Source organism: Schistocerca nitens, chromosome 2 (assembly GCF_023898315.1).
Source record: "Schistocerca nitens isolate TAMUIC-IGC-003100 chromosome 2, iqSchNite1.1, whole genome shotgun sequence".
Lineage (NCBI taxonomy): Eukaryota > Metazoa > Arthropoda > Insecta > Orthoptera > Acrididae > Schistocerca > Schistocerca nitens.
Window position 1 is genome coordinate 823631662 of NC_064615.1, and position 24514 is coordinate 823656175.

Sequence of the window (24514 nt, forward strand, 5' to 3'; positions counted from 1 at the left end):
CAAATGACATTAGAAAAATAATCAACATTTAAATGCCCATTCTGGAATTGTTATATTCAAATTGATCATCCCAAAAGAAAATAAACAACAGTAAAAATCCACATGGTGCTAAATTCAGAACTTTTCTGTCATTTGAACATTTAGTGCGATGTGTGTGCTTGAATTTGCAAAGAAAGCAAATCCAGTCTTGGTTGGCTCTTTGAAACAGCAACTTGCAAATGACCTTCCAGCTGCTGTCAAGACTGATGTTCCATCTTGATTAACACAATTCCAGAAAATGTTGGCTAACACAAGTAAGTTGATGTGCGGGGTAATAACACTTCCACTGCCCTTTCTACTAAATTGGGATATTCTTTCTGAGTCTGCAGCCAAAAATTTTCAAGAGGCTTCAATTTAAATTCATTTCAAAGTGTCTTAACATTTGAGTGTTTGTATTAGCTCCTCCTGCTCTACTGTTGACAAGTGGTCTGTTATGAATGTAGCAAATGGTTTATGGATCCAGTCATACTCAGATGAAGTTCTGGAAATTTACCCTCTAACTGTTGACTAAGAGCTTCAATATATTTTACATCAATTCTACTAATTTTACCTACTTTCAACTCATTTTCCTTCACGAAATCACTAAGCCTTTCTCCATCTGGGTTTTCCAAAGTCCAAGTGTTCTCTTAAATGAAAGCTCCTTCTCACTTAGAAAGATATTACTTTTTTGGCCTTGCATTGACACGTTAAGATCATTCAGCTACTCAAAAACGTCGGCCAAATAGCACAATATTAGAAGCCCTTTTCCATCCAGAAACAGAGCCATGAGTGCAAGATTACTGTTTATTAGGAAAAGACTAAGTACATCCTTCAACTCCACAATGTGACAAAGCATTTTACCATGAGACAACCAACATAACTCCATGTACAACAGAAGCGTATCATACATAAAACCCAACCCCTTGCAAAGAATGGAAAATAGCCTACCATTTAAAGCTTGCTCACAAAATTTACTACACTGAATCCATCTTTCAGCACTTCACTGACTTCCAGTTATATTACTTTAGAAGCTAACACCTCCCTGTGTAACATGCACTGTATGGATTTTACAAAAGAGAAACAGTACACCTCCTGCCATGAATCCCTTTTTAATTCCAGTAAATACTGCCATGCCACTGGAATATATACCAACATAATTTCTCCATGACAGACTGTTGTCAGCAAAAAAGGAATTCACAAGAAAGAAAATATCTTTGCCTGTAGTCCTCCCTTCCAGAGCTTTGCAAAATAGGAAGTCCTCTTGAATTTCATTTTCATAACAAAAATTTGAACAGAAACCAGATGGCAGTTATGAGAGTTGAGGGACATGAAAGGGAAGCAGTGGTTGGTAAGGGAGTGAGACAGGGTTGTAGCCTCTCCCCGATGTTATTCAATCTGTATATTGAGCAAGCAGTGAAGGAAACAAAAGAAAAATTCGGAGTAGGTATTAAAATCGATGGAGAAGAAAAACTTTGAGGTTCGCCAATGACATTTTAATTCTGTCAGAGACAGCAAAGGATTTAGAAGAGCAGTTGAACAGAATGGATAGTGTCTTGAAAGGAGGATATGAGATGAACATCAACAAAAGCAAAATGAGGATAATGAAATGTAGTCCAATTAAATCGGGTGATGCTGAGGGAATTAGATTATGAAATGAAACACTTAAAGTAGTAAAGGAGTTTTGCTATTTGGGGAGCAAAATAACTGATGATGGTCGAAGTAGAGAGGATATAAAATGTAGACTGGCAATGGCAAGGAAATCGTTTCTGAAGAAGAGAAATTTGTTAACATCAAGTATAGATTTAAGTGTCAGGAAGTCGTTTCTGAAAGTATTTGTATGGAGTGTAGCCATGTATGGAAGTGAAACGTGGACGATAAATAGTTTAGACAAGAAGAGAATAGAAGCTTTCGAAATGTGGTGTTACAGAAGAATGCTGAAGATTAGATGGGTAGATCACATAACTAATGAGGAGGTATTGAATAGAATTGGGGAGAAGAGGAGTTTGTGTCACAACTTGACTAGAAGGAGAGATCGGTTGTTAGGGCATATTCTGAGGCATCAAGGGATCACCAATTTAGTATTGGACAGCAGCGTGTAGCGTAAAAATCGTAGAGGGAGACCAAGAGGTGAATACACTAAACAGATTCAGAACACTGTAGGTTGCAGTAGGTGCTGGGAGATGAAGAAGCTTGCACAGGATAGAGTAGCATGGAGAGTTGCATCAAACCAGTTTCAGGACTGAAGACAACAACAACAACAACAACAAAAACGAGAACCTGGGAAACATTTCTAATACCAGTGCTGTCACCAAGGTGTAGGGCACATATTGGGCTATCACGAAGACATGGTAGGAATTGATTTTTCATGTCAGTGACTATTACATCAATATGATGAGCCACGTTATCATCTAAGAGTAATATCCAACTTCAGGCTCTCTTCGAATCTTTCTCAATGCATTTTTTGCTCATTTTGATGACTATTGTAAGAAGTAATTTCTCACTAATAATGTGTGGTGATCTGGATTTTGCAGTTAAGTAGAATTTAAAAAAAAAAAACTAAAACTAAACTCCTCTTGAAGATGCCATGAAGGTCTAATGGTACCGACCAGCCGCCGTGTCATCCTCAGCCCATAGGTGTCACTGGATGCAGATATGGAGGGGCATCTGGTCATCACACTGCTCTCCTGGCCGTATGTCAGTTTCAGATACCGGAAGTTAAGTAGAATACCCCTACAAGTGCTCTTAGGGCTTTCCTAGGGACTGACATTTGCTTTCCCTCATCTTTCAAGGAAGTACAGCTGGTCATGTATAACTGACAATCTTTTATGCTGGATACGTGTGCTACGAAGGTTGTAGGCTACTAAGGGTATTGGGCCAGATGAGAAACTGTATGTCTGGAAGATGTCTCATCTTATCCAGTACATTTAGGATCATGGGGAGCTCTGCAAAAGTACAGAATATCCTGGAGGAAGGCAAATCCTGAGGACATAATTTGTGAACACTTTAGAATTGTCAATGGAAACCTCTTGTTTGGAGAGTACACAAATTTAAAATTGTGATGCTTCTCTTAAATGTTAAATAACAAATTGAAATATGCAACATGGAATGCAATTTTTCTTAAAATTCATTACGTCTAAAATAATTCTAGGTCTCTTTATGAGACAAGATGGAGATCTGTTCCAGACTTCATGCAGAACTTTAAAACCAGCCACATCCATCTTTAAAGCACAATCCTCTGCACAAATCCCACATGACCTTGTTAATCATTGTCAGTTATGAAAAAGCCTTTCACTGGTGACCTAGCAACGGTAGGAAACATAGGTGTGTATGGCACAGATACTGATTTACAGGCCTGTCACACCATGACGACTTGTCACCTGATTTGAATCAGGGGTCATTCCATGTCAAGTCACCCAGGCCTTGACACCAACCATGTCAGATTTTGATGAAACTTCATACAATTACTTCTTTTATCATCCTGAAAGCACTTGTAAAATTTTTTTGCTCTATCTCTTATAGTTGTTTTATAAATTTTTAAAGTTTTTAGAAATCGTAACTTAAACGTGTCCTCACAACTAAAAAAATTTGTATATTAAAGAATACTCAAAATATCAGTATGAAATTTTGGAATAAGTTTGTGTATTATATTTAAATGTTAAAAAAAATACCATAAAGATATATTAAAATCTTCCAAATGAAAAAAAGTTACAAGTTTTTAAATTTTTTTTTAGCTAACGGATGTTTAGTTTTACAAAAACTGCAATATCTAGAGTCTCAGACCTGATAGAAAGCTCAAAATTGTTTTAAAATACTCTTAATTGTATAGGCTATTAGATAAAAGAAAAATTATGTTGGCTTTTTAACCTGTTTAATAGTTATCTAATTTTTTTAAAATAATATTAATTATATTTTTAAAATAAAAAGTACCAAGTTACTTAGACACCGAAAAAAAGTTTTTGTCTTCTTGGAGTAACAATGTACGCTTGGATTTTGTTTTGTTACTCCTGTGTTTTGAAGTAAAAAATTATTACAGGGTTAAATAGTGCTTGGATAGTATTTTATTAAGTTTATTCGAACTTTCAGTAAGTACTCTTACTTAGTTTACAGAGATTCTTTTCCAATATCCTATAAAAGTAACCAGAACAGTAATCAGACCAAAAGTGAAATCAGTATGTCAGATATTCAAACCTGTAGCGTAGGGTTATTTAAAAAAAATCTGACTGCTTCCAAACAACCTACACACCTTCAAAAAAGTTACAACCGGTATCTGAATTGAGTGAGGAAGAAAAAGATTTGATCCACTTACGATCTGGAATTAATCTGTGTGAATTTAAGAATATATGTTCACACCACAGCTACTACTTTTTAAATGTTTTTGAAAAGTATCAAACAACATGTGTAGACCCACTAAAAAAAAACACAAAAAGCCCATCAAAAAATCATTAAGAAGTGTAGGCTTGGATCTTCCTAAACAATTACTGACAAAAAATATTAGCATAAAATCTGGACAAAAGCTTTGCTCAACATGCCGTAACTTTTGTGAGGGAAAATTAAGAGTTGAAGTCAATGAACGTGAAACAGATGATGAAGCCATGGTTGAATTAGAATCATTGGAATCCAGAAATGAATCCCTCGTACAAACAAACAATGCTCTAGGTAATTTAGGTTTAACACCGATAAAGCTTCATGGCTTGTCAGAACAAAGTAAAGGGTCTTATTTTAAAAGGAAGGTTAGCAGTATTGAAAAGACTGCAAAAAAGGCGGTTTCAAAAGCATTAAAATATGATGCACCAAGTTCTGATGATGACAAAGAAGATACAAGTGTGGTTGAGAAAGCAAAGGATTTTGATGTAATGATAACTCTTATGAAAGAGAAGATTTCATCTGTTGGGAGGTCTAGAAAAATCCAGATTCTGACCTTGGCTCCAGATTCTTGGAGTCGAAATAAAGTGATGAAAGAATTTAATGTAAGTGAGTACATGGTGCGACAAGCTAGAAAGCTAAAATCTGAAAAGGGTATTTTGGAAACTCCTGGTCCAAATAAAGGTAAAACTCTTTCTGAAAATACAGTAAGACTTGTAACAGATTTTTATGAAAAGGATGAAAGTTCCAGAGTGCTACCTGGAACAAAAGACAAAGTAAGTGTTCAAAAAAATGTGTACATGCAAAAAAGACTCATTTTGTGTAACTTGAGAGAACTCTATTATTCTTTCAAATGGGAGAATCCCGAGGTAGAAGTAGGATTTTCAAAATTTTGTTTCTTGAGACCTAAATGGTGTATCCTTGCTGATGCTGCAGGCACACACACTGTATGTGTATGCAGTATCCACCAGAATGTTAAACTATTACTGGATGCTGTGAAAATTGAATAATCTTATAAAGACCTAATTAAGATGCTTGTGTGCAACACGGAAAACCAAAACTGCATGCTACATCATTGCGACAGCTGTCCTGCAAATACTGCACTAACTGAGTACTTAACTGAAAAACTAAGTGAAGATTATGATTTAGAAGAAGAAATGGTAATCAGTCAGTGGGTTAACATAGACAGGGCAGAAATGATCAAACAGTCTATCAGTGTTGAAGACGACATTTCTTTATTGGTTAGGTCATTGGAAAAGCTCACCCTGCACCGGTTTATAGCAAAATCCCAATCAGCAGCCTTTAAAAGATTGAAAGAAGACCCACCACCCAAAACAGCAATTATTGTGATGGATTTCAGTGAAAATTATTCCTTTGTTATACAAAATGAGATCCAAAGTTACCACTGGAATAGAGGTGGTTCTACTCTACACCCAGTTGGAGTTTTTCTAAGAAATGAGGAAAACAATGTTTTTGGTTGGTTGGTTGGTTTTGGGGAAGGAGACCAGACAGCGTGGTCATCGGTCTCATCGGATTGGGGAAGGATGGGGAAGGAAGTCGGCCGTGCCCTTTCAGAGGTACCATCGCGGCATTTGCCTGGAGTGATTTAGGGAAATCACGGAAAACCTAAATCAGGATGGCCGGACGCGGGATTGAACCGTCGTCCTCCCGAATGCGAAATGTTTTTGTTTCCAACCACTGTTTTATTAGTGATGACCAAGAACATGACACTGGTTTTGTTAACTTTGTACAAAAAGAAATTACAAAGTGGCTGTCACTACATCATACTGACATTGACTCAGTTCACTACTTTACAGATGGTTGTGCTGGGCAGTGCAAAAATAGAAACAGTTTTAAAAAATTGACTGAACACTTGAGAGACTTTAATTTGAAGGCCCAACACTCTTTTTTTGCAATAAGTCATGGGAAGTCAATTTGTGATGGCCTAGGAGGAACTATTAAAAGAATTTTAAGGAAAGCCAGTCTACAGCTTTCAGATGAAGAACAAATAATGACAGCAATCGATGTGTACAAGTTTTGTGAAAAAAATATTGAAAACATTCATTTTCACTTTATTGACAAAAAAGAAGCTGATTTGCTACGGTTAAAACTAGAAAAACGTTTTTCAGCAACCCAAACCATTCCTGGAACTTCAAACCACTTCCAACAAACAACCTTTAAATTAGAAGGACTACGGACAGTGTAAAACCCTCCTTAGTCTTTTCTTTTCATTCTTCTTCTGATTGGGTTCGTGTTGAACCATCCATAAATAGCTATGTGGCCTCAAATTATGATGGTAACTGGTACTTTGGACCGGTAAAAACAATATTCAATGATGAAGAAATTCTATTTCTACGTCCTTCAGGAACAGCTGCATCATTTTATTGGGCTGAAAGAGAAGATTCTTGCATAGTGCCTTTGGAGCACATAGTCTGTGTAGTAGACGCACCTCAATCAAGCGGCACTGGAAGAATGTATTACTTCAAAAAAGACTGTATCAAAAGAACTGAAAGCTCTTGGATGAAGTGGAAAAAACAGTTTGAATCAGCATTAATGTTTATTAAAAAGACAAAATTACTCGAAAAATTCAATGTTTCAAGCAATCAGTTGGGTTATACATAAGTGTCGTAAGTACAATATCTTTGTACATAATTCTAATGTAATCTACTATAATTTATAAACATGTTAAAAAGCCATCATTATTTTTGTTTTATCAAGTAGCCTATATGTTTAAGAGTAAATTAAAACAAATTTGAGCATTCTATCAGGTCTGAGACTCTATATATTGCAATTCTTATAAAACAAAACATCTGTTAAAAAAAATACATATATATTTTTTTCATAGAAAATACTAATATATTTTAATAGTATCATTTTTATCTTCAAATATGTATAATAAACAAACTTGCTGCAAAAATGCATGATGTTATCTAAAAGAGTTTTTAAGATAAGCAATTTTAAAGTTTTGAATACAAATTAAATTTACCATTTCCGAAGGTTCGGAAAACGCAAAACATAAAAACTTTAAAAATTTATAAAAAAAAACTATAAGAGATACAGCAAAAAAAATTTGCAGGTGTTGTCAGGATGGTATTAGAACTATTTGAGCCAAATTTCATGAAAATCTAAGGAGGTGGGTGTAAAATTTATTTTTTATTGGGTGATTTGATATGGAATGACCCTCAGTGGCTCACTAGCAGAGATGTTCAGTATGGGGCTGGTTCTTAAAATGCCCCAGTGGCTAACCGAATTCCTTCTTGATGCACCACATTCAACATTTTTAAATAAGTGGGTCCTGCAGACCCATACACTGTGCCCCCTTGAATTGAGATCACATGAAGACCCTAGAAAACTGTAGCAGTCATGCAAAATTTAAAATTTTCCTGCCCAATTAAATGTTCGAAGATGTTTCAGGATTGGAGCCAATCGTCATAAACTTCACTCCCCGATATTTCACCTGGACAACTGCCAGTCATCTTCAGGTTAGCTATCGAAGACGGACAAAGACGTTCTCCACTCCGCCTTATATACCGTGCTGATAGTATTGCTGCGCAAGCATCAGAGTCACAGTGCACAGTGACACAAGGACCACACTGCCCAGTGGCAGTGTCGTCGCTGGTGGAACTGCAGGGATCAGCTGTCGCTTACCACCATTATCAGAGTATTCTGGCGTCTTCGTTAGAGCAAATCTCAGAGATGACGGGATTGCACGCAATGTCCAAATGGTAGCTGTTGTCGCAGTTCGGTAGATTTTCTGCAATGCATATTTCAACAGATTTTTTTATAACGAAGTCCCAGAAAGACATCTCATCAGTGTGCAGCACACCTTGAGTTTGAGGATTTCTTTTATAAAGGATTTTACCGTCCTTGTGATGCGGGTGATTGAGTAAGATCCCCATTCCCTGTGACACACTACTTTCCACTGCTGCACTGCACAGGGGTCGCTGAAGCATGCCCAGAGCTTACAACTACAGAGAACCAGTGCCAGCTCAAGAAACCCAGGTATGCAAAGCCTGTGCAAAGCAAACGAATGCTAAGCATCCTGAGCTGCTCACCACTTAGAAGGATGCAAGGAGCATGTGTCACTTTATAAAAAACACCATGAATGCAGCAAGCATTAGCCCCTCCCCCCCTCCCCACTCTCTCCTGTAATATTAAGAAGTGGCAACAATAGTTTAAATTATTTTTACAATTTGGTTTTTACAAGAAAGATCATATCTTAAACTATTTTTCTACATAGTTCCACCATTTTTCAACATTTGTTACAGCAGGAAACCAATTCTTCTACATCCTCATCATAGAAAGATGCCACCAGTAAAGACAGCCCTGCTGAAGACTGTTTTTTCAGACATCATCGCTGTCAAAGTGCCTTCCTCCAAAATCATGCTTAAAGTTCAAGAACATATGGTAGTCAGAAGGTGCAAGATTGGGGCTGTGCAGTGTGGAATGGTCAGTCAAGTCATTGTATTCTTCGTGACAATGCAAGTCCCCATTCTGCTGGATTCACTCAAACCCTTATTCAGCAATTAGGTTGGGAGCAGTTTGATCACCCACCATACAGCCCCTATCTCACACCTTCCAACTACCTCTTGTTCTTGAACTTTCTGCTTGAAATTTGGAGGAAGGAGCTTTGACAGTGATGACAAAATGGTGTTCAGCAGTGGTAGTCTTCACTGGCAGCATCTTTTTATGAAGAGGGCACAGCAAAGTTGGTTTCTCACTATGAAAAATGTCTGAACAATGATGGCAATGTGTAAAGATAGGTTAAGATACCCCTTTTTTGGTAAAAATAAATTTGGTTTGAAAAAATGCTTCTGTGAATTGTTTTCCAAAACAGTACATACTCTCTGGACATGTCTCATGGGACAGGCAACAGGTGGAGTGTAATGCAAGGGACAAAGAAGACACACACACACACACACACACACACACACACACATCTGTGCATGCTATATTGTACTGGTACTTAAGCTTCTTATAGGATTTGTACAAAGGCTAGCAAGTTTTCATTTTTTATTTGTGCCTGACGGTGACTCAACATCTCTAATATTCTATGAGTTGTCTCCTTTACCACATTCTTGGTCCATTATTTACATTGACAAAAATCTTACAGGATAACCGTGAAATCTGCTATATACGTGTAAGTACAAGCACAACAATTTTTTATAATACATTATAAAATATGTCACAAGTTCTTTATAACATAAATTTTGGTTTTTCCACTTGACAGCTATGTTTAACTATGTACTATTCATGCGTGCCTACCAATAACTTAAAAAATTTGTACTGATTGTGTACCAACAATAACCACTAAAATGGAAAAACACAGGAGTGTAAGCAATGAGCAGTGCATCATTCCCTCCTCCATCAAATGGGGTAACATGCACAGTCCCATGCACAAGTACACCGCAAATCCTCAATTATATTCTGAATTAACATTCTGTCTACTACAAAACATATACAAAAATTATGTGAAAGGAAAAAAGTGAATACTAAATTACTGTCAAGGCTGCACAACTAGAAAAAATTTACAGTATTAACACTATTAATGCATAACTAAACAGGATAAAAGAAGCATACCCCATGCATCTGGTAGCAATTGCCTGACTTCAGTTGTTCTCATTTCTTGAAAGAAAGATCCTCTATGCACTGCACGAAAATGAGACATATAGCGCATACGGTTGATGTTTTCTGCCATTATGGTAAGCCCTAAAAAAAGTTGCACCAAAAAGAAATTAGACATAACAGAGAGAAATAAATTCTTTTGTAGAAGGCAATGAAGTTATCACTCACTAACGGACAGAATAATTACAACTGTAATAAAATCAAAAGATATAAATAATTTTACAATTTCTTTCACATTAACAGGCCTTACCTTTGTCTTGCATTAAACCAAGACCAGTCTGGGTTCGCAAGTTCCCAGTGGAAATAAATGATGTTAAGGATGATTCAAGTTTTCCTGTTTTTTTAATTGCAAGCTGCAGTTCGGCTGAAAAAGATTTAATAATACCAGTAAGTTTTTGGCTTTTAAATATGATTTCACTTTCATTAACAACTACATTTACACCTATACTCCACAAACCATTGTGAAGTTTGCTGTAGAGGGTACAGCCCATTGTACCAGTTATTAGAGCTCTTCCCACTCCATTAGTGTATGAAGCATGCAAGGAATGATTGTTAAAATGCTTCAATATGCACTGTAATTAGACTAATCTTCTCTTCGAGATCCTTGTGGGGGCGATACATAGGTGGTTGTAGTATATTACTAAATTCCTCACTTACTGGTGGTTTTTGAAACACTAAGTAGGCTCTCAAGGGAAAGATTGCCTCCATCTTCAAAGTGTGTGCCAGTTCAGATTTTCTCAGTAATGCTCTCCCACGAGTCTAACAAACCTGTGACTACTCATGGTGCCCTTCTTTGTATACAGTCAACATTCCCTTGTAGTTCTCTTTGGTACAGATCCCATAAGTTTTAGCAATATTCTAGGATGGGTTGTGCGAATGTTTAGTAAGGAGTCTCCTTTGCTGACTGACTGCATTTTTCTAGTGGCCTACCAACAAACCAAAGTGTGCCACCTAATTTAGCTACACCTGGATCTATGTCAGCATTTCATGTTACATCCCTACAAACTGTTACATCCACATGTGTGTGAACTATGACTCGTTGATACTTTAGTCACTGAACAACATGTTTTTCGTTTTTAAGTGCACAATTCTACATTTCTGAATATTTAAAGCAAGTTCCCAATCTTTGTATCAATTTGAAATCTTGCTACAATCTGACTGAACATTTGTGCACCACTTTTCAGACGGTACAGCATTACATGTAACTGCATTATCTGCAAAAAAATATTGTCTGTGACCTCATTAATATACAACAGGAACACCAAGGGTCTTGACACAGTTTGATGGGTTAGGCTTGACATTACTTTTACATCTGTTGATGACTATCTTGATGTGTCCTCCCTACCAAGAAATCCTCAATCCAGTCTCACATTTTATGTGATATCCCATATGATCTTCTGTGATATTTACGATATAGGAGTTTCAGCTGAATCCAACCCAAGCCAAAAAGTATAATATGAGGACATGCTGAAAAATAAAGCCTACGAATTTTTTATTCAGTTCTCAATATCAGCTGGGGTATTATATGTCACGCATATTACTTGATCAACTTGCCCACACCGCTGACACAAGTTGCGAATGCTGCAAATAGAGGGCTCTGAATTGTGGCATGTGTCATGGCACTGTGTAACTTAACTATGCCAGTGCATTACAGAGCCACAGAAAACTGAATAGCACAAATTCAAAGAGTTCATTCACACACAGAGCACCCTTTCCTTCAGCACATCAATGCCAGACCACACGAGTGCTGCGATATTTGCAACAATCTGACGACCTTGGGTTCACTGTCATCGATCATCCTCCAAACAGCCCCAACTTGCCACCATTCAATTGTCATTTGTTTCCAAAACTTAAAGAACACACTCAAGGACTTCACTTTCATATTGATGAAGCAGTGCAGAGGTGAGATTTTCGTTCCATCAACACAGTCAAGCATTCTACCATGACAATGTTAACAAACTGTTCTATCATTGGGAGAAATGTCTGTCACCACAGTGACTGTGTTGAGAAATAAATATTATGCAAAGGATAGTTGCAACTCACTTTATAGTGGAGATGCTGAGTCACAGATAGGCACAACAAAAAGACAGTGTGTGGCTTCAGCTGCCCGAGATGGCAGTTTAGTATAGGGAAACATTCCACGTGGGAAAAATATATCTAAAAACAAAGATGATGAGACTTACCAAACAAAAGCGCTGGCAGGTCGATAGACACACAAACAAACACAAACATACACACAAAATTCCAGCTTTCGCAACAAACAGTTGCCTCATCAGGAAAGAGGGAAGGAGAGGGAAAGACGAAAGGATGTGGGTTTGAAGGGAGAGGGTAAGGAGTCATTCCACTCCCAGGAGTGGAAAGACTTACCATAGGGGGGAAAAAAGGACAGGTATACACTCGCACACACACACACACATATCCATCCGCACATACACAGACACAAGCAGACATTTGTATATATATTGTATATATATATATATATCTAAAAACACAGATGATGTGACTTACCGTTGTGGTGGCAGATTGTGAAAATGAGGCTAACAATTGTCTGACTACGTGCAAAAACAGAAAGAGAAGATAAGATCACAGGAAAGATTTCGAGATGCAACAGTGACAATAACAAACGTAATTGTTCGAGATGCAACAGTGACAATAACAAACGTAATTGTGTTTGTATATATATATCATCCTCATCCGACGATATGCAAACGACCTCCTCCGGGGTTTCCACATCCGACGAATCCGATGCATCCAGTTCCGCCTTCAAAGAACAACCATGCAAAATGTGACAGTCAGCGTGACCATTGATGCCACTTCCTTATACACAAATATCCCGCACGTCCAGGGTCTCGCTGCGATGGAGCACTTCCTTTCACGCCGATCACCTGCAACCCTACCTAAAACCTCTTTCCTCATTACCTTAGCCAGCTTCATCCTGACCCACAACTTCTTCACTTTTGAAGACCAGACATACCAACAATTAAAGGGAACAGCCATGGGTACCAGGATGGCCCCTTCGTACGCCAACCTATTCATGGGTCACTTAGAGGAAGCCTTCTTGGTTACCCAGGCCTGCCAACCCAAAGTTTGGTACAGATTTATTGATGACATCTTCATGATCTGGACTCACAGTGAAGAAGAACTCCAGAATTTCCTCTCCAACCTCAACTCCTTTGGTTCCATCAGATTCACCTGGTCCTACTCCAAATCCCATGCCACTTTCCTTGATGTTGACCTCCACCTGTCCAATGGCCAGCTTCACACGTCCGTCCACATCACACCCACCAACAAGCAACAGTACCTCCATTACGACAGCTGCCACCCATTCCACATCAAACAGTCCCTTCCCTACAGCCTAGGTCTTCGTGGCAAACGAATCTGCTCCAGTCCGGAATCCCTGAAGCATTACACCAACAACCTGACAACAGCTTTCGCATCCCGCAACTACCCTCCCGACCTGGTACAGAAGCAAATAACCAGAGCCACTTCCTCATCCTCTCAAACCCAGAACCTCCCACAGAAGAACCACAAAGTGCCCCACTTGTGACAGGATACTTTCCGGGACTGGATCAGATTCTGAATGTGGCTCTCCAGCAGGGATACGACTTCCTCAAATCCTGCCCTGAAATGAGATCCATCCTTCATGAAATCCTCCCCACTCCACCAAGAGTGTCTTTCCGCCGTCCACCTAACCTTCGTAACCTCTTAGTTCATCCCTATGAAATCCCCAAACCACCTTCCCTACCCTCTGGCTCCTACCCTTGTAACCGCCCCCGGTGTAAAACCTGTCCCATGCACCCTCCCACCACCACCTACTCCAGTCCTGTAACCCGGAAGGTGTACACGATCAAAGGCAGAGCCACGTGTGAAAGCACCCACGTGATCTACCAACTGACCTGCCTACACTGTGACGCATTCTATGTGGGAATGACCAGCAACAAACTGTCCATTCGCATGAATGGACACAGGCAGACAGTGTTTGTTGGTAATGAGGATCACCCTGTGGCTAAACATGCCTTGGTGCACGGCCAGCACATCTTGGCACAGTGTTACACCGTCCGGGTTATCTGGATACTTCCCACTAACACCAACCTATCCAAACTCCGGAGATGGGAACTTGCTCTTCAATATATCCTCTCTTCCCATTATCCACCAGGCCTCAATCTCCGCTAATTTCAAGTTGCCGCCACTCATACCTCACCTGTCATTCAACAACATCTTTGCCTCTGCACTTCTGCCTCGACTGACATCTCTGCCCAAACTCTTTGTCTTTAAATATGTCTGCTTGTGTCTGTATATGTATGGATGGATATGTGTGTGTGTGCGCGAGTGTATACCCGTCCTTTTTTCCCCCTAAGGTAAGTCTTTCCGCTCCCGGGATTGGAATGACTCCTTACCCTCTCCCTTAAAACCCACATCCTTTCGTCTTTCCCTCTCCTTCCCTCTTTCCTGATGAGGCAACAGTTTGTTGCGAAAGCTTGAATTTTGTGTGTATGTTTGTGTTTGTTTGTGTGTCTGTCGACCTGCCAGCACTTTCATTTGGTAAGTCACATCATCTTTGTTTTTAGATATATTTTTCCTACGTGGAATGTTTCCCTCTATTATAACCATATATATATATATATATATATATATATATATATATATATGTGTGTGTGTGTGTGTGTGTGTGTGTGTGTGTGTGTGTGTGTGTGTGTGTCGCCTTGTTGGCCAAAAGCCTACTTTATAACAGTCTTTTTGTTGCACCTATCTGCAACTTAGCATCTCCGCTATAAGGTGAGTGGCAACTATACTTTTCCTGATATTGTTACATTCCACCCTGGATTTTCCATTGTTTGAGAAATAAATACGTAGAGAATAAAGATGTAGAATGTTAATAAAGTTTGTTAATTAATTAAATTTGTTATTAATTAAATTAATTAAATTAATTTGTTAATAATTAAATTTGTTAATTAAAATGCTTTAACAGTTTTCACATTAAAATTTTGGAGGCATTGCTTTTCAGCACACCCTTGTATCTCTTGGGACTTTCTGTGTAAGAATAAAATATTTCTCCGGCAAGAAGCATCTCCTTAGTTACTAGTCTCATAAAGCACATTGTGCTGGTGAGAGATGTAGTTTAATATGTCATTTAAGTGTTACATATGTGAACATCTAAAAGAAGAACTATAATACACATGACTCACGCAATTTCAACATAAATCCAGGTGTTGATTCCGCTTTTTTGAGGATGTTCATCTTAAGTCCTGACAACCAGCTTTGGAAACGATCTTTGAGTACCTGAAGATACAAATGTCCACCCAGCAACAATTCCTGTGTCATCAAACTGTCACCACCTTCAATACAACATCTGTCTGCCACAGCAGAAAACAGCTTCTGAGTCATCAGTACCAGGATGTTAAATTTGTCCACAAAAGAAGATACATGGATAGCTATGTATTTTCTGTAACAAAACAACACACTCATAAATATCACATACTTCACTCACAGAGAGAAAACTAGAACGACACCTTTATTACAAACAGGTTAAGTAAAGATGCTACCCCAATTATACATTACACTGAAATAATTCATTTATAGACTACACATTCACTGCCTCATTTTGTGCATATTGTGTACTACTCATACAGTATTCACATTACAAATACATTGGCAGCTGTTACTCTTCAGCAGAATGTATGAATTTTCACTTCATAGGAAATAAATATCGTGGAATACGGATGTTAACTGATGACCACAGTGTGGTATCATAGATGCAAAAATGGTAAAACAGTGTAAAATGATGATTTAACACAACAGTTAAAAAGCCAATATCAGGCATAAGAAAGACAGTTCCAATGTTCTGTCAAGGTCTTAAGAGACTGAGCACAAGCTCAACTGTGAGTTACATCAAAACAAGAAAACAAAAACAAAACAATCACATATTAATCAAATTACACATGTAGAATAACAGATTTTACAATTTTTTTAAACAATAATATGCAAATGACATGAAATTGTCAGTTTTTAATGAAATAAAGTAAAATCTCTGATTTTTAGAAAAATAATGAGAAACTGACAGTTTTTAATGAAACTTCAAAGAAAATAGCAAAAAAACATCTTAATTCTGAGGATGTCAGTAACAACTGATATCTAGTTAATGTTGAAATTACACACTGACTTCCTTATCATCACTGACTGTAATGTACAACACAGTTTAAAATAACAATTCATTATCTGCATTAAGAAATGAGACCAGAGGTGTTTTTGTGTCTACTTGCTGCCAACTTCAGTGATAAAACATTGAGTACAAAAGAATTGTGGCAGTTATGGTTGAATGCTATGTTTTATTACCGTTAATGCGTATCTATGTAACAAAAGTACTATTATTGAACATACTCTATTCATCCATAGATGTGACGTCCTATGATGTTTTTCCTATCTGTATGTTCAGACTAATCTCAGGAATTACTGTAGGGATTTCTATCCCAGTTTCTATTAAATAGACACATTCACAAGAAGATTTACGTACACAATTTATAACTACTTCATGGAAATGGTCTAAACTGTGTTGAGTTAAACTCCCTGCTCCAGTGGAAGAAATGACATTGCCATCTAGCAGTACAGCTGGAACAACTCTACAGAACAGCGAAGCTTGACCACAATTCCTCTCATACCTGTTGGTCTAGCGATGAAAGCGTAACCCGGAAACCCAAAGGTGGCAGGATCGAATCCTGGGTGGACCAATGATTTTCAACTCTGTTTTACCGTTGCTTTCATTTCTTATGGAGATTCACTGGAAACAAAATGTGGTTTGGATTGCACATTAAACAGTATGTTCCCTTTCCCCACTTGGATAATTGGCTAGTCACCAAAGTGACTTGCAGCAGGTCACTGAGGCACACAAAATTGTTACCAGAATCTATACAAGAATATATATATTCATGTTATAAACTGGAAGTCCCCCACCGCCTTTTACTGCTTGTATGTGGAGGCTAATGTCAGTAACTACTGAAGGAATTTTGATGCTTGCACCAGACTGCCACTGAAGTCGTCAAGTTCTCAAGAGGCAAGAATGTTATCTTTTCCATACTTAATTGGCATTTGGAGTGACATCTCACGGCAATTATGAGAGCTGCGAGCTACCATACCACCTGTAATGGCCACAGCAGTATGATGCCTTTGACACGCAGTTGGCATCGTTATGCATGTTGCAGTAAGTTATATCAAAGTTATGTTATTCAGTTATCTCACATTATTCTCTTAATTTTAATCATAACTCTATGCACTGGCCCATACACAAAATTATCGTTGTGCCATACAATTCGTCCGGCCGTAGATACATCTTAGGCTTCAAAAATGAACACCATATATTCACTCTAAACCCACCAGCAGGTCCTATGACTTCGCCTCCAAACCCGCAGTCTCATATGCAGTCACCACTGCACATTTATAACTGCAAACTTGTCGCTTGAATCTTGTCGGATGCAAGTGAATTCCCCCAGTGCAAAAAGGAGAGTGAGTACATGAGTTTGCAAATATAACTGAGGACTCATAGCATTGCCACTACATCAACAACCCTTGAGAGTGATGATTATTATGTACCGAAACAAAAGCCTGTTGATTTTGATTTGTGTGTGTGTGTGTGTGTGTGTTGTGTGTTGTGTGTGTGTAAATATATCTATGTAAATATGTATGTATACAGGTTGTTGCAAAAATACTTTTACAAACTTTGGTGACAGGTTCCTTAAACCAAAACAAGGAAAAAGGTTCATACAAGCACAAGTCTGAAAATACTTCATTTTCGAGTTATTGGTGAAAGTTTACAATTTAGGTGACTGGAGCTCATCAACACAAACTCATAATAAGCACTCAAAATTTCCTCCTCTAGGTTGTTAAACATGGATGCACTCATCAAATAATGGACCGTTGCACCCTTTCTAATAATCCCTGATGGTTTCAAATGGTTCATAGGCTTCCATGGCATGTCAATGAAGAGTTCCTGCACCAACGTGGTCTCGATGCGTACACCAATTGTTTGAGGTGCCCCCAGAAATAATAATTCAAAGGACTGAGGTCAGGGGAGCAAATTGAGGCCATGGTACTGGTCCTCATCTACCAAGCCATTTGTCATGGTACTAACAGATACTAGAGAATATATGGCTTGTTAGTCACCTGCAATTTCAATCCACTCATTAATCACAAACTGATGCTAATGCCTAGCCTGTATTGTAGAATGAGGATTGCGATCGGCCCATACGTATTTGTTGTGGGAGTTTATTATTCCAACCCTTCCAAATGTCACCTCATTTGTAAACAAAACTGAAGAGACAATGGATTGGCAGTTTGTGCAACAAACCATTGGCAAAAGTTCTCCTGTGTTGGGTGATTGACAGGCATAAGGCCCTACACACCAAAATGGTACAGATACATAACTGGCTTGTGAAGGTTGCTCAATTTTCGGCTTTGGGATGTACCACATGCCAGGGTCCTTGTCTTGTGCTGTTACCTGGCTCTTCTTCAATAGCCCCCTGAACATGCTCCTCCTGATCTGTGGTGCTACAGATCCTATCTCAGTATCAAGATGACACACAGCATCAAAAGTTGGACAACTCAGCTGTCTTTAGGCTGGAAACGAATCTGATACATCTGCACAGCCTTGTGTCCATTACCATTTGCACGGCAATACATAACACTATGTCTACCTGCTTATGAAATGAATATCCTGCCATATTTGAATGGAGCAGTTTCAGTTAACTCACTACCTATAGTATATGCACACAACAGACACAATGAAGACAGACAAATGACGAAAGTTAACAAGTCTCCCTGGCAACACTATGCCATCTAGGATACAATGAATCAGACGAATGCATAGATGAGTGAAGTTGTTGGATTGTACCTGGAAAGATATTGAACATCAACTTTCATTAATAACACAAAAATGAAGGACTGCTAGATATTTGTTTGTATGATGTATTTTCCTCGTTTTGGTGTAAGGAAACCATGTCCAAAGTTTGTAAAAGTATTTTTATACACGTATAGATGTGTTTGTATAGATGTATATCTATACATATGCATGTATTTATGTATGTCTGTATATGAATAATCAAACAATGGGAAATCAAAGACGGAATAATGACAATATCATGAAGAGGATCTACATCTACATCTACATTTATACTCCGCAAGCCACCCAACTGTGTTTGGCGGAGGGCACTTTACGTGCCACTGTCATTACTTCCCTTTTCTGTTCCAGTCGCGTATGGTTCGCGGGAAGAATGACTGTCTGAAAGCATCCGTGCGCGCTCGAATATCTCTAATTTTACATTCGTGATCTCCTCGGGAGGTATAAGTAGGGGGAAGCAATATATTCGATACCTCATCCAGAAACGCACCATCTCGAAACCTGGCGAGCAAGCTACACCGCAATGCAGAGCGCCTCTCTGGCAGTCTGCCACTTGACTTTGCTAAACATCTCCATAATGCTATAACGGTTACCAAATAACCCTGTGACGAAACGCGCCGCTCTTCTTTGGATCTTCTCTACCTCCTCCGTCAACCCGATCTGGTACGGACCCCACATTGTTGAGCAATACTCAAGTATAGGTCGAGCGAGTGTTTTGTAAGCCACCTCCTTTGTTGATGGACTACATTTTCTAAGGACTCTCCCAATGAATCTCAACCTGGTACCCGCCTTACCAACAATTAATTTTATATGATCATTCCACTTCAAATCGTTCCGCACGCATACTCCCAGATATTTTACAGAAGTAACTGCTACCAGTGTTTGTTCCGCTATCATATAATCGTACAATAAAGGATCCTTCTTTCTATGTATTCGCAATACATTACATTTGTCTATGTTAAGGGTCAGTTGCCACTCGCGGCACCAAGTGCCTATCCCCTGCACATCTTCCTGCATTTCGCCTACAATTTTCTGATGCTGCAAGTTCTCTCTATACTACAGCATCATCCGCGAAAAGCCGCATGGAACTTCCGACAATATCTACTAGGTCATTTATATATATTGTGAAAAGCAATGGGCCCATAACACTCCCCTGTGGCACGCCAGAGGTTACTTTAACGTCTGTAGACGTCTCTCCATTGATAACAACATGCTGTGTTCTGTTTGCTAAAAACTCTTCAATCCAGCCACACAGCTGGTCTGATATTCCGTAGGCACTTACTTTGTTTATCAGGCGACATTGCGGAACTGTATCGAACGCCTTCCGGAAGTCAAGGAAAATAGCATCTACCTGGGAGCCTGTATCTAATATTTTCTGGGTCTCATGAACAAATAAAGCGAGTTGGGTCTCACACGATCGCTGTTTCCGGAATCCATGTTGATTCCTACAGAGTAGATTCTAGGTTTCCAAAAACGACATGATACTCGAGCAAAAAACATGTTCTAAAATTCTACAACAGATCGATGTCAGAAGTATAGGTCTATAGTTTTGCGCATCTGCTCGACGACCCTTCTTGAAGACTGGGACTACCTGTGCTCTTTTCCAATCATTTGGAACCTTTCGTTCCTCTAGAGACTTGCGGTACACGGCTGTCAGAAGGGGGGCAAGTTCTTTCGCGTACTCTGTGTAGAAACGAATTGGTATCCCGTCAGGTCCAGTGGACTTTCCTCTGTTGAGTGATTTCAGTTGCTTTTCTATTCCTGGGACACTTATTTCGATGTCAGCCATTTTTTCGTTTGTGTGAGGATTTAGAGAAGGAACTGCAGGGCGGTCTTCCTCTGTGAAACAGCTTTGGAAAAAGGTGTTTAGTATTTCAACTTTACGCGTGTCATCCTCTGTTTCAACACCATCATCATCCCGGAGGGTCTGGATATGCTGTTTCGAGCCACTTACTGATTTAACGTAAGACCAGAACTTCCTAGGATTTTCTGTTAAGTCGGTACATTGAATTTTACTTTCGAATTCACTGAACGCTTCACGCATAGCCCTCCTTACGCTAACTTTGACATCGCTTAGGTTCTGTTTGTCTGAGAGGTTTTGGCTGCGTTTAAACTTGGAGTGAAGCTCTCTTTGCTTTCGCAGTAGCTTCCTTACTTTGTTGTTGAACCAAGGTGGGTTTTTCCCGTCCCTCACAGTTTTACTCGGCATGCACCTGTCTAAAACGCATTTTACAATTGCCTGAAACTTTTTCCATAAACACTCAACATTGTCAGTGTCGGAACAGAAATTTTCGTTTTGATCTGTTAGGTATGAAATCTGCCTTCTATTACTCTTGCTAAACAGATAAACCTTCCTCCCTTTTTTTATATTCCTATTAACTTCCATATTCAGGGATGCTGCAACGGCCTTATGACCACTGACTCCCTGTTCTGCACTTACAGAGTCAAAAAGTTCGGGTCTGTTTGTTATCAGTAGGTCCAAGATGTTATCTCCACGAGTCTGTTCTCTGTTTAATTGCTCGAGGTAATTTTCGGATAGTGCACTCAGTATAATGTCACTCGATGCTCTGTCCCTACCACCCGTCCTAAACATCTGAGTGTCCCAGTCTATATCTCGTAAATTGAAATCTCCACCTAAGACTATAATATGCTGAGAAAATTTATGTGCAATGTATTCCAAATTTTCTCTCAGTTGTTCTGCAACTAACGCTGCTGAGTCGGGAGGTCGGTAAAAGGAGCCAATTATTAACCTAGCTTGGTTGTTGAGTGTAACCTCCACCCATAATATTTCACAGGAACTATCCACTTCTACTACACTACAGGATAAACTACTACTAACAGCGACAAACACGCCACCACCGGTTGCATGCAATCTATCCTTTCTAAACACCGTCTGCGCCTTTGTAAAAATTTCGGCTCAATTTATCTCTGGCTTCAGCCAGCTTTCTGTACCTATAACAATTTCAGCTTCGGTGCTTTCTATCAGCGCTTGAAGTTCCGGTACTTTACCAATGCAGCTTCGACAGTTTACAATTACAATACCGATTGCTGCTTGGTCCCCGCATGTCCTGACTTTGCCCCGCACCCTTTGAGGCTGTTGCTCTTTCTGTACTTGCCCGAGGCCATCTAACCTAAAAAACCGCCCAGTCCACGCCACACAACCCCTGCTACCCGTGTAGCCGCTTGCTGCGTGTAGTGGACTCCTGACCTATCCATCGGAACCCGAAACCCGACCACACTATGGCGCAAGTCGAGGAATCTGCAGCCCACACGGTCGCAGAACCGTCTCAGCCTCTGATTCAGACCCTCCACTTGGCTCTGTACCAAAGGTCCGCAGTCAGTCCTGTCGACGATGCTGCAGATGGTGAGCTCTGCTTTCATCCCGCTAGCGAGACTGGCAGTCTTCACCAAATCAGATAGCCACCGGAAGCCAGAGAGGATTTCCTCCGAATCCATAGCAACACACATCATTGGTGCCGACATGAGTGATCACCTGCAGATGGGTGCACCCTGTACCCTTCATGGCATTCGGAAGGACCCTTTCCACATCTGGAATGACTCCCCCCGGTATGCACACGGAGTGCACATTGGTTTTCTTCCCCTCTCTTGCTGCCATATCCCTAATGGGCCCCATTACACACCTGACGTTGGAGCTCCCAACTACCAGTAAGCCCACCCTCTGTGACTGCCCGGATCTTGCAGACTGAGGGGCAACCTCTGGAACAGGACAAGCAGCCATCTCCGGCCGACCATCAGTATCAGCCGGAGACAGAGCCTGAAACCGGCTTGTCAGACAAACTGGAGAGGCCCTCCGTTCAGCCCTCCGGAATATCTTTCGCCCCCTGCCACACCTCGAGATGACATTCCACTCTACCCAGGTGAGGGATCAGCCTCAATGTGGGCAGTATCCTGGGCAGCCACAGTCATAGTCCGATCGGGGGATGCGTGGGATGAGCTGGCCGTCCCCGACAAACCCCCATCCGGACCCCCACAGTGATGCCCATTGGCAACAGCCTCAAGCTGTGCAACTGAAGCCAACACTGCCTGAAGCTGGGAGCGAAGGATAGTTTGCTAATCACCATATAAAGGAGACGTTGAGTTGCAAACAAGCACACTCCTACACATTTGAGCTTTCGACCAAAGCGCCTTCTTCTAAGGTAGAAAACATACACTTTCACACAAGCACAAAACACACACACACGACCACTGCCTCTGGCCACTGGGACCGGACTGAGTGCAGCAACTGTGCCTGATAGGAAAGCAATATTTGTGTGGTGGGACAAAGTGGAGGCTGTGGTGGGGAGGAAAAGGGATAGTAGGGTAGGGGTGGGGGAAGGTGTAGTGCTGCTGCATGTGAGAGTGTTGAGTGTCTTAGTGATGACAGGGTGGGGCTGCTAGTTGCAGTAGGGGGGTTTGGGGGAGAGGGAGACAGAGGGGAAGGAAGAGAAGTGGAGGAGGGAAAAACAGAGAGAGGCTAGTGGATGCATTGATGGAATAAGAAGGCTGTGTAGTACTGGGTTGGGAGCAGGGAAGGGGATGGGTAGATGAAGAACAGGGACTAGAGATGGTTAAAACCATAGGGATCACGAGAAATTGTGCAGGGAGGGTTCCCACTTGCACAGTTCAGAAAAGGTGTTAGTAAGAAGGATCCAGACAGCACAGGCTGTAAGGCAGTTATTAAAGTGAAGCACGTTCTGTTGTTCAGGAACTGTGTGGTCCAGCTGTCTCTTGGCCAACATTCATGAGGACAGACAGCTTGTTGGTTGTCATGGCCAGGTAGAAAGCAACACAGTGGTTGCAGCTTAGTTTGTGGATCACATGACTGCCCTTAATGAGAGACTGGACTGGAGAACTGTAATTGACCATCAAAAAAGTAATCCCAACCTTATGATCCTACCTGCTAACAAAGGCTCCACCTCTGTGGTTTTGAACCACAGGGAATAATCAGCAAAGGGACTGTGCTACCTGTCAGATTCATCCACCTACAAACTCTGGCACAGTGACCCTATTCCTGAGATCCAACAGTATCTATAGTCTCTCTTCAAATCTTTAAGGCCCAGCCTAGAACATCTCCCCTGAGTCTAACTCTCTCCTCATCCCTACCATTCCCTGTACTCCTACCTTCTACAAGTCCATAAACCCAATCACCCAGGACACCCCATCATGGCCGGTTATTGTGTCACCATTGACAACGGGAGGGTGTGGGATGGGTCTCACCAATTTGAGTCAAACTGTGTGAGTAAAAGCAAGTACACTCCTGGAAATTGAAATAAGAACACCGTGAATTCATTGTCCCAGGAAGGGGAAACTTTATTGACACATTCCTGGGGTCAGATACATCACATGATCACACTGACAGAACCACAGGCACATAGACAGGCAACAGAGCATGCACAATGTCGGCACTAGTACAGTGTATATCCACCTTTCGCAGCAATGCAGGCTGCTATTCTCCCATGGAGACGATCGTAGAGATGCTGGATGTAGTCCTGTGGAACGGCTTGCCATGCCATTTCCACCTGGCGCCTCAGTTGGACCAGCGTTCGTGCTGGACGTGCAGACCGCGTGAGACGACGCTTCATCCAGTCCCAAACATGCTCAATGGGGGACAGATCCGGAGAT

The 24514-nt window shown here is 40.3% G+C and overlaps 1 protein-coding gene across 1 annotated transcript in view; it reads right to left on the reverse strand.

Moving 5' to 3' along the window:
- The window catches only part of LOC126237080 (DNA-directed RNA polymerase I subunit RPA2), a 213062-nt gene that overhangs the window by 132763 nt on the left and 55785 nt on the right, over window positions 1-24514 (reverse strand). The window contains exons 7-9 of the mRNA XM_049946878.1: window positions 15192-15448; window positions 10256-10369; window positions 9961-10089 (exon numbers count right to left, since the gene is read on the reverse strand). Coding sequence (XP_049802835.1) covers window positions 9961-10089; window positions 10256-10369; window positions 15192-15448 — 500 coding nt within the window. The remainder of the gene's footprint in view (window positions 1-9960; window positions 10090-10255; window positions 10370-15191; window positions 15449-24514) is intronic.